The 11,073-nt window shown below is 51.9% G+C and overlaps 1 protein-coding gene across 1 annotated transcript; it reads left to right on the top strand.

Moving 5' to 3' along the window:
- The first annotated feature begins 5,581 nt into the window (after positions 1-5,581).
- Fgf19 (fibroblast growth factor 19) lies at positions 5,582-10,301 on the top strand. The gene is made up of 3 exons (XM_087907637.1): positions 5,582-5,962; positions 6,150-6,253; positions 8,971-10,301. The coding sequence occupies exons 1-3, from the start codon at positions 5,710-5,712 to the stop codon at positions 9,262-9,264; spliced, it is 651 nt and encodes a 216-aa protein (XP_087763763.1). The 5' UTR covers positions 5,582-5,709; the 3' UTR covers positions 9,265-10,301.
- The last annotated feature ends 772 nt before the right edge of the window (positions 10,302-11,073 follow it).

Raw genomic sequence — 11,073 nt, 5'->3', positions numbered from 1 at the left:
TTTATTTTATTTTAAATACTTTTGAAAAGATTTATACTTACTTTACTTTATGCGTATGAGTGTTTTGGCTGCATGCATGTGTGTGCACGGCATATCTACCTATTGTATGCTCTGGAACTAGAATTACAGATAGCTGCAAGCTGTCATGTGAGTGTTGGGAACCAAATCCAGGTCCTCTGGAAGAACAGCCAGTGCTCTTAAGAGCTGAGCATCTCTCCAGCCTCCACTTAATTATTATTATTTTTAATGTTGTTTGAGATAAGGTCTCCTGTAGCCCAGGCTGACCTTGAACTCGCTATATAGCCAAGGATGATGCTAAACTCCTCCTGGTCCTCCTGCTTCTACCTCTCAAGTGCTGGGATGACAGGCACGCACCTCCACACCTGGATCCCTGACTGCCATCCTTGGGTGCTATGAGGGGTCAATGTCTATGAAAGTCATTGTTAGCCAATGGCTATTTGGCCCCAGCTCTTGAAGGGGTCCATAGAGTCCTGTGGCCCCGAGTTTGCTGCTTGCAAACTGGTCAGTGTGTGGCGATCATTGCCTCATGATTGGCATAAGCTGGAGCAGTCACTCTGGAAGGGCTGCCAGGTGACCAGTGTCCTAGGATGACTGTGGCCATTCTCACAGATGTTGATCATCACTGGGCAGGAACTTAGGGAATAGAAAAGGTGCCAATCTGCCCTTCAGCAGGCTCTTCAGTGTGAGCTCTGGTGAGTGGGTGGAGGCTTCTGGAGGTCCTCATATGCTACCAAGTGTGTCTGTGGTCATAGTCACTCACAGCAAACCCAGCACCAGATAGGAGAAAAGCAGGAGCCAGACTTCAGCACTGGGTCCCTGGAGATGTCACATAAACACACTCGAAGCCACCAGGCCCCAGTTCAAGAGGAACAGAGACTGTAACTAAGTGTCTCACGAGGAAGCATCCAGAAGGATCCCTTAAAACAAACAGAAGGCGTGGGAATCAGGCACTGGAAATGGAGGGATGTGTTTCTACCCCGTGACTCCGCCCACCTTGCTGGGCTCCCTGGCATCACCAGCAAGAGTTCTGCTGACAGTCAGCAGCAGACTGAGCCACATTAAGTTAGGACCACACAGGCCCCAGCTTACTGGCATGCTGGGCACTGGACCCCAGGAGAGCAACATCCCAGCTGTGGCTAGGATTATGCTTTGTCTCCATCTAAATGATTGACAGTCAGCCCAGCCCAGAGGAATGCAAACTAAAGGGACACAGAAGGAGCAGAGGAGGCGAAGTACTTTCTCTGTCCATGTGACTTTTGGATCCTCATTTTATTTTCCCACCTTTCCCATGGGCTGTGGGAAGGTACCCTGCACAACCTGGGCATTTACTCTCACACCCTGGTCTGTCCTTGGTGGAAAGCCAGGAACCAGACCAACAGGAAGAAGACCACTTGATCACAACTCGGTGGTGACGGGAGCCCTTAGTGGTGAATCCGGGGATAGCTGGCAGGTGCTGTGAGTCCCAACATCAGCTCGGCTCAGACAGAGTTGCCGGGTGGCTCTGCCTTCCTACTCCTTGGGCCTAACCTCCTGTAGTCAGCAGTAGACACCCACAGTCTCAGACATCCCCTGCAGCAGGGTCTCTTTTTTTTTTTTTAATTTATTTATTTATTTATTATGTATACAACATTCTGTCTGTGTGTATGTCTGCAGGCCAGAAGAGGGCACCAGACCTCATTACAGATGGTTGTGAGCCACCATATGGTTGCCGGGAATTGAACTCAGGACCTTTGGAAGAGCAGGCAATGCTCTTAACCACTGAGCCATCTCTCCAGCCCCCAGCAGGGTCTTCTTGAATTTTCTGGATGGGGAAGCTGGGTCAAGGACCATTCCCAAGATGCCCAGGGGGTCCTTCCATGAGATTTTTGAAGGTGTGATCTAAAATAAAATGTACCCTCTGAGAAGTTTCGTTTTCCAAGCTGAAAGGGGTCCTGGAGACAATGGGTGACAGGCGACGCCTGGAAAACAGTCGGCTGGGCACATTCTGTGTAGTGTCTTAACGATGAAAAAGAAAAAAACAAAACAACAAAAGGTTCTAAATTAATGCACGTTTAAATTTCAGATGCAGCCCACTCTGTAAAATTTAGAAATTACACCACAGATTCCACCCTCCACCCTGATTTAAAAGGCATAATACATGTATGTGTGTGTGTGTGTATGTGTGTGTGTGTGTGTGTGCCCATGCCACAGTGCATATGTGAGTGAACTCAGGCTTCAGGCAAGCACTTTATCTGTTAAGTCATCTCGTCAGCCCCTCAGAGAACAATTCTAAGTTTTTTGTTTGGTTTGTTGGTTTTGGTTTTTCAAGAGAGAGTTTCTCTCTCTATGTGTAGCCCTTGCTGTCCTGGAACTCACTCTGTAGACCAGGCTGGCCTCGAACTCACAGAGATCCACCTATCTCTGCCTCCTGAGTGCTGGGATTAAAGATATGTGCCACCATCATGTGGTTAATTTTGAGAGTTTTAGGAAATATCCCCCCATTTTCATGATATGGAACATTCTAGTGACCTACAATCACCTTCTTCCCCATGAGTGGTCGACCACCCTCCTCCCTGTGACTGTGGACTGTCCTTCCCTTCCGTTTGTCTTTCCTGAGTCTGACACTGGATTTTGAAGGAAATAATAAAGTCAGCTGTGGCAGCTCAGACCTGCAATCCCAGCACATATAAGCTGAGGCAGGAGGATTGCCTCAAAATCACAGCCAGCTTAGGCTTCCTAGTGATTTCCAGGATAGCCAGGGCTACACAGAGAGATTCTGAATCAAAACAACAACAATATATAAATAGAGGAATAAATAAATGAATAATTAAAAAAACAGGACACTAAGCTGGGAGGGAGATTTTGTGGGGTAGCTTTAGGGGAGTTGAAGGGAGGTGGTGGTAGATGGGACATAATTAACACAGCTGTCTGGAACTGGGGCTGGAGGCCAGCACTGACATCAGGCAGCTAGTAACCAGCTCCAGAGGTCTGTCACACCTCTGGCCTTTCCGGCACCTGCATTTATCGGCACATTCTCACATACAGACACACATGCACATAATTAAAGAAAATAGCTGGGCGGTGGTGGCGCACGCCTTTAACCCCAGCACTAGGGTGGCAGAGGCAGGTGGATCTCTGTGAGTTTGAGGCCAGTCTGGTCTACAAGAGTTAGTTCCAGGACAGGCTCCAAAGCTACAGAGAAACCCTGTCTTGAAAAACCAAAAAAAAGAAAAAAAAAAAGAAAAAAAAAGAAAGAAACTTTTCAAAGAATAAAAAAAAATACTATTTTTTTCTTTTTTCTTTTTAATCAATGGGAAAGCCCCTAAGCCAAGCCCTTCTGATCATCTGGGCTCGTGTGGGCTCTGAGAAAACAGCAGAGGTCACAGGAGTCCTGCTCACTGATGCCAACACATTCACTCTGTGAGGTGTCAGTCTGACACAGGCTTAGCAACACACAGGGCACTGGAAATTCAGGGGGTCCAGATCTGCGACCAGAAGCTACAGAAGGCAGGCGCCCTTTCCTCTCTCACCTGGAGAGTCTTAAGGTGGCAACAGCACCACCTGCTGGCAAAACAGCGCCCCCTTTTCCTTTTTCTCCCTGGTCTACCCGCGGAAACCGAATCGTGAGGGCACACCCCCACCCACATTCTGTCTCTTAAGCCTCATTTTTTTTTTTCAGGTCTCATCCCTTACTCCCAGACCATTGCTGAACTACGAAAGATCAGTTATAACCGACTCGCGTTCTGTGTATGAACAACCCAGACTCTTGTTCTATATGTGAAGAAAGGTCTGAGGGCTCTATGCCCGTTCTTCCATATCACCCGTAAGACAAGCCCAGGAGCAGGCTGATGCAACTGGCCCAGAGTTCATCAGGTGCCCAGGGAGTGGCCAGCTATGGATCTGCCGTCACCACAAGCCCTGAGACAGACCATCCCGCCTGTCACACACACAAGGCTCCATCTTCACCTCTCACGGATGGGCAGCACTGTTACCTTTCAGAGTCCCTGTGTCCACCACCTGATCAGAAGTGGGAGTAAAATCCACCGCGGGGAAGAATGATCCTAGGAGGCCCTCAGGAACCCTACAGACATTTCTCTGAGCATCCATTACCAACATCGCCAATTCTTCCGGGTGTCTCTGAGAAGGGAGCCGAATGGAGGGGGATACTATCACCCGTATTCTACCCTCCAGCCCAATTTGGGGGGACTCCTCAGTGAAGCCTCTGTCAACCTCCCCAGCACCCCACATTTATCAGGGACATTAAAACGAAAGCGGCAGGAGAGGGCAATTAAGATTAATAGTCTGCGGCTGCCGATTGAGAATCACAAGGGGGAAGTAATTAGATTTTACAGGAGGCACCGCTCCCTAAACCAAGCCTCACAGCATGGAAGTCCCCGGTCCAGAGACCCTCCGAGGAAGTCTTTTTGTAAAGACTTTCCTGGTGACAGTCTCCCAGCGCTCCGTCATTAACGCCAGCCACTGACGGCGTCTGAATGTGGCGTGTTCCTCATTGAGATTCATCAGACCTGCCATCATCCCGCCCCTGCAGACAGACCTCCCATCACCACTGAGCGAGGCCAGTACCTCTTTCCCCAAACCAGCCTCGGGGCCCCACACCCAGGAGTTGGAAGACTGAAGGCATAATGAGAAAGGATAAGGGTTGAGCCAAAGCCCCCTGCGAGGACCCTTTCTTCCAGGCCGGGGAATTCTCTGTAGGCTGCCTCCTTTCTTTGCAAGAGCGGTTCGCGGAGGGGCCCCTATTCTCCTCCCACCTGACCCGTAGCCAGCAGCATCCACCCGTGGCTCCTAGCTGCCTCTCTCCTCACTGGCAGGCAGCTGTCCCCCGCGCGCAGACTCGGGGGCCTGACCACCCACACAAGAGGGGAACCGTGGCCTGTCCTGCCTCTGCATGTTGGCCAGCCCACCCTCCTCGAAAGCCTCACAGCCCCAGTGACACTCTCCTTGTGGAGACCGCGCGCGAGGCAGGCAGAGGACTCGCAGAGCGCGGTTGGCAGCACAGTGGAGGCCGAAACTGGGGCTAAAGCGCCACCTAGTGCGCGCGACGCGCTCCCACGACGTCTCCACTGTCCAAGGCAAATATCCAGGAAAAGGGGACCTAGATCTGGAGCAGGGAGAATGTGGGAGGGTCGGATCTGCGAGGACAAGCTAAGGGAGAGAACCCAAGACTCAAACTGGAGGCCAAGGAGGCAGAGCTCTAAGAGCCTGGCAGTCTCTAGTGAGTCTCAAGCACATCCCTCTGAGAGCCCAGGGCCGGGAGACCTCTGTAATTAATAGCGAGATTAAAACCATTCTATAATAACCACCAGGATGATACACATTGAACACTTGCTCCCCGGGGCGCGGTGGCGAAGGAGAGTGGGGGCTCCTCCTTCTGCAGATCTGGTCGACTTGGGCGGGGTCACTGGGCTGGGCCTGAGAGGGTGTGTACGGGGGGGCGGAGACTTGATGCAATTAGGAGGAGAAATGCTCTGCTGCCACGGTCACCTACTCGTGGGCCCGCGGGATGAAACGTATATAAGGCAGCGTGCCCGAAGACACAGAGCCGTCAGAGCAGCAGCGCTGCGCGCCCCGCGCCGCTAGCGCCCAGCTGCCTTGTTGGCCACGAACTCTGTGCGCCTGCCATTTGCTCTGCACCGCAGCCTCCACGCCACCTTTGTAGTCGCGCCTCACGAGCCCTCCCTAGGTGCCATGTGGAGAACGCAGAACGGGCGTGCAGTGGTCCGAGCCCTGGTCCTGGCCACTCTGTGGCTGGCCGTGGCTGGGCGTCCCCTGGTCCGGCGACCCCTGGCTCTGTCCGGTGAAGAGCCACTCGTTCTCTACGGTTGGGGCAAGAGTACCCGACTGCAGCACCTGTACGCCGCTGGTCCCCACATCTCCAACTGCTTCGTGAATATCCGGAGCGACGGCTCCGTGGACTGCGAGGATGAACAAAACGAACGAAGTGAGTGTCTGCCAGCTCGTTCCCTGGGGTCCCTTGCGCCCCTAGGAGTTCGTGGGCGTGCTACCTTGGCCTTAACAAATCCCCTGGACTCCCAGACTGGGTCTGGGAAGGGGAGAAATAGTGTGGTTCCGCTGTACCCACGTGTTGCTTGGTACCGGCTGCAGCTTCTTCCTTCTCTTGCCCGCAGGTTTGCTAGAGTTCCGCGCGGTGGCTTTGAAGACGATTGCCATCAAGGACGTCAGCAGCGTACGGTACCTCTGCATGAGCGCGGACGGCAAGATACGGGGGCTGGTGAGTGTCCCCCACGCGGCGGAATGCTCGGGGCCGCGCTGGGTCCGTGTTGGGTCTTTTCATCCCCTGCTCGGGCACAACAGGAACTTCGAGGGCCAGGTATCTAGTGCTAGTGAAGCTAATGTTACTCCCCTCCCCCGCCCCCTGCGGAAAGTGATGGCCCCAGGCTGTAGCGGGGGACTGAGGAGGCCAGCGGAGCGTGTCTAATTCTTCCAAAAGGCGAGCTCGACTGGCTGCTGAGTCCCTTTCAGCTTTCGGTCCCTTTGATATTGAACAGGAAAACCCACCTCTGCCCTTTTCATCTCCAGCCTTTGCGTGTGTGGTCCTCGATTTCCTTTCTCTCCCTCAAGTAAAAGAAAAAACAGAAGAAAGGAAGTGTCTTTTCAGTCAATTTCTATGTCCTTGGAACACGGTGTGACGTAGGACTGGGCTGCTTTAGAGTGTCCCTAAGGGGCTCACCTGCTTGGGAGCTGGGGGGTTGGGAGTGGGGCGAGCTGGTTGGGGGTCAGGTCTAGGTACCCCTGAAATTCGGGAGACTGGAAGTGGAAAGGCTTGGGCTCTGTGGGAACAAAGGCTGCGAGTTCAAAGAAGCCTTCAGCCCTCCCTCTGGCAGTACGGGAGGCAGCCGTGTGAGGTCCCTTGGCCAGTCCTGGGCTCCTGGGAGGAGAGGGGATCGGAGGAAAGAGGTCCCCATCGTGGCCACCGGGCTCCAAGTTTTTGTCGCTTCGTTTTTTCTTTAAGAGTCTCAAAATTGTTTGTGGCTCTTAAGGTCGATTTCTCTACGTGAAAAGACCACAAAGAAAGAAAAGGGTCAGCAGAGAAGAGAGCGGTCTGCGGGGAGGGAAGGGCTCTGCAAAGGAGCCGGTTTACAAAGAAGGGGGTCCGGTGCCTGTCCGAAAGCTGATACTCCAGTCCTGAACAAATCTCCCACCACAGTGTTTCCTGAGATATTTGTGGTGAGGGTGCTGGGAGGGGCCTTCGACCTCCATTCTATCTAATCTGAGTGGGGTAGGAAGGCCTGTGGGAGCTTTGCCCCTCAATTCCAGTGCTGCCCCGGATCCATTGAACGGACACAGTCCATCACAAATTCTCCCTGACCTTTTTTAAAAAAATAGAAGCTTCACAATCTATCATTCCTATATGAAGAAAGGGTGACCAGTTCTCCCTAATAATTCTCCAAAAGAAACACGTCCTGTGTTTATCTATACTGCACCTTTTTCAGGGAGCACGGCCCCTGCTGCCTGGTGGCTCTATCCCCGTGCTGTCAGCCAGGGCTGGAGCCGCGCATTCACGGAATTAGCCTGTTATCAGAGCCTTATCTGCCATCGCTCTTCCACCTGCAGTTCAGCGACCTCGGCAGGCTTAGGAGAAACGCGGCTTGTGTTTACAGAACCATCCAGGCTCCCCAAAAGGATGTGGCACCAGTTTGGGAGACTGCCACTGGTACCTCAACCCTGGGGAACTAGGAATGTTCTGTTCTGGTATTGGGGATGGGGGACCAGGAACAGCTTCCTGCGGCACAAATTTCCGGCCACCCACAGGGTCGAGGCTTGGCCCTGGGCGTGGGGGAGGGGCTGCGGATTATCAGGCAGATCCTGGCTTGCTGCCTGTGAGGGGGGCTTCTCTCCTCACAATGGTAGGAGACTCAATCACCTCAGCATTAGAAAAGCTTCCTGTGCTGCAGGTCTCGACAGGAACTCCCTCTTTATCCCCGGGGCCCCAGGCAAAGCTGTAGTTACTACCCGAAAACGCCTAAAACGGGGAGCAGAGTTCGCCAAACTGATAAATAACACTAGACTTTAATGTCACTAGTTAAAAGCCAGGGAAACTTGCACCCTGTCATTGGCTGCAAGAGGATTGCTCAGCCTAAGGCTGGGATGGATAACTGGTACCTGCCACGCACCTGCCAGCCCAACCCTCTGGAAGCTGAGGTAGGAGGATTGCTGTAAGGTCAAGGCTATGGAGTGAGACCCTGTCTTAAAGACAGCCATGCGGGGGTTAGGGAACAGAGCTCAGCTGGTCGGGCCCAGTTGCCTAGTGTGCTCAAAGTTCTGGGTTCAACTGAGCATTGCATAATCTGAGCACCTCTGTTCCCTCACTAGAGGATCAGGAGTTCAAGGTCAGCATAGCGTTCATGCGTCTGTTTCAAAAAGAAAATCCAGGCCTGACAAGGTATTGAATGCCTTTAATCCCTGTACTCCCGAAGCAGAGGCAGGTGAATCTTTTGAGTTCAAGGCTAGCCTAGTCTACACAATGAGTTCCAGGCCAGCCAGGGCTTCATTTACTAAGATTCTGTCTCAAGAAACAGTGCTAGGATCTAATCGATATGAAAGTAGAAAAAGACAAGATCTCCTGAGTAAATTGGGAGCATGGGAACCTTGGGAGAGGGTTGAAGGGGAGGGGAGAAGCAGAAAGGGGAGCAGAGAAAAATGCAGAGCTCAATAAAAATCAATAAAACTGAGAGAGAGAGAGAGAGAGAGAGAGAGAGAGAGAAAGTGCTAGGATACTTCAGGGGTGGGCTATCAGGGCCAGTCTCATGCAGCCCAGGCCAGCCTTTAACTCCTATCTCTTATCTCTGCCTCCCAAGTCATGGGATGAGAGGTGATTTTTCTATGTGCTTAAAGGCAATTAATTGCTAGAGAAGCACACTGGTGGCCGTGGGGACGGGCCACCACCACAGTGCTTTTGCTCATGGCTGTCTGTCTCTTTCTCCAAAGATTCGTTACTCGGAGGAAGATTGCACCTTCAGGGAGGAGCTGGACTATTTAGGCTACAACCAGTACAAATCCCCGAAGCACCACCTCCACATCGTCCTCCTCAGGTCCAAAGACAAGCAACAGCTCCAGGACAAAACCCCCTCAAACTTCATCCCTGTGTTTCCCCGGTCCTTTTTGGAAGCCAGGGACCAGCTGGAGTCTAAACTGTTTCCTCTGCCCCTGGATCCTGACAGCATGGATCCATTCGGGATGGTGGAAGACATGGAGATGAAGAGTCCCAGCTTCCAGAAGTGACAGACTTCCAGCAGGATGAAGAAAACCCCAATAGCCCATGAATTCCCCTTTAGGAGGATGCGCTAGAAGCTGTACATATTCTAAGTCTCGTTGACCATGTGTGGTTTTAGTGGCTAGACTTGATCGTGAACCTAAATTGACTACCTGCCCAGCTACCATCCGAGTCCCACTGACTTAGGTGGCTGCTGACCTGTGGCTAGGTGACTCCAGCTGTTTGAATACCTCCACTAATGGGGAACTCACTCCTTTGAGACATTCTTAATTTTGAGCCAAATCTGTGTGGTTCGGACATTTTCAGCAGGGTAGCCAGAAAATGTGAAGTCCACTTAAAATTCGTGTGCAGGAGTTGGGTTCAGGAGTATGTATTGACTGGCTGGACCCTGTAGGGTCTCAATTTGCCCCCAAGTGCCTCCTGGCTAGAACTGAGGGGGGAACAAAGGGCAGCCCGGAAAACCTTGGGAGCCTTGCAGGATGATTTTGAGATTAAGAATTCCAGCTGACCACTTAATTCCCTTTCCCCTACTTCGAGATGTCAGATGGAAGTGACCCTCAGCCAGGCTTAGGAGTGGACCCCTCAGCTGAGTGGGTAGCCAGGCTGCCACCTGTGCCCCAGTAGTTTATCTTGGTCACATGCCTCCAGATCTGCCCAGGGCACACCCCATCTCAGAGCTCACCTGGGCTCTCCAACCCCAGAGTAGAGAGCGCATGGGCCAGCCATGCCCGCTTGTGCTCTCCCCCAGTTCCTGGCTCTTAACCCCTGGTCACCAGGCATTGTGTGAATCAGTGTGTCCCCTGCTGCCTGTATCAGCCTGCAGCCCGCATTTGCAAAAGAACAACAATATTGGGAAGCCCTAAATTTTTCAGCAACTGCAGGGGAGCCATGGAGCCCGCTCCACCGCACTTACTGGGCAGTGTGATATTTATAAGTAATTTATTTTGTAGACATCTCTTATTTTCTTACTTTATTTATGCCCCAGATCATATTTATGTACATGACATTTGTTTTCTACATTAAAAAGCAGTTGGTTTGTATCAAATTGTTCTGTTCCAAGTGGGATGCAAAGGAGGCAGAAAAGAGCCACTGGAGGGGTGACAGCCCTGTCCTAGACAGGGGGCCTGGTGCCTTTGTTGGCAATGAGTGGCTCCCTTTCTGCCTGCTCAGACCCCTCATATCCAACCACCAGATCAGGCTAGGGGAACACAATAGCTTCAGTCAGAAAGTCTGACCAGGCTTTGAGGACACATTGGTTGGTGGGGTGGCGGGGAGACTTGGTCTTTATAAGACAAGTTTTCTCTATTATACAGCTCTAACTGTTCTAGGATGCCATGCTGGCCTCTAACTCACAGAAATCCACCTCTTTTGCCTCCCTAGTGCTGGGATTAGAGGTGTGTGCCACCACACCCATCTACCAATATAAATGTGTGTGTGTGTGTGTGTGTGTGTGTGTATTGGAGAGTCACCAGAATGCAGATTCTTTGTGTATCAAGGATAGAGGAAACCTGGCATTATGCCCAGGTCCTGATGCCTCTACTGTCTGTCTCACTGGGAAAGCCAAAGTTTCCTTAAAATTTTGTCGAATTCCTCTGCCATCTAGGAACCAGGATGTTACCATAAGGCCAGATATTCACTCTCGCCCAACAGCAAGGCAGGCTGGGAGAGCAAGTGTGATTCAGGTGCTATCACCAAACGGATGAAGGAAGCAGGGCAGGGTGGACAGGGGAGGACAATGTGGCCATGTGCCTTCAGCTGGTGGGTTCAAGAACAAGGGCAGTTAGAGTCAATCTGATTGCTGGAGGAGGGGCAGGAGC

Source organism: Myodes glareolus, chromosome 7, assembly GCF_982192425.1.
Source record: "Myodes glareolus chromosome 7, mMyoGla1.1, whole genome shotgun sequence".
Lineage (NCBI taxonomy): Eukaryota > Metazoa > Chordata > Mammalia > Rodentia > Cricetidae > Myodes > Myodes glareolus.
The sequence above is the reverse complement of the archived record's forward strand: the minus strand, read 5'-3'. Positions and strand labels throughout refer to the sequence as shown.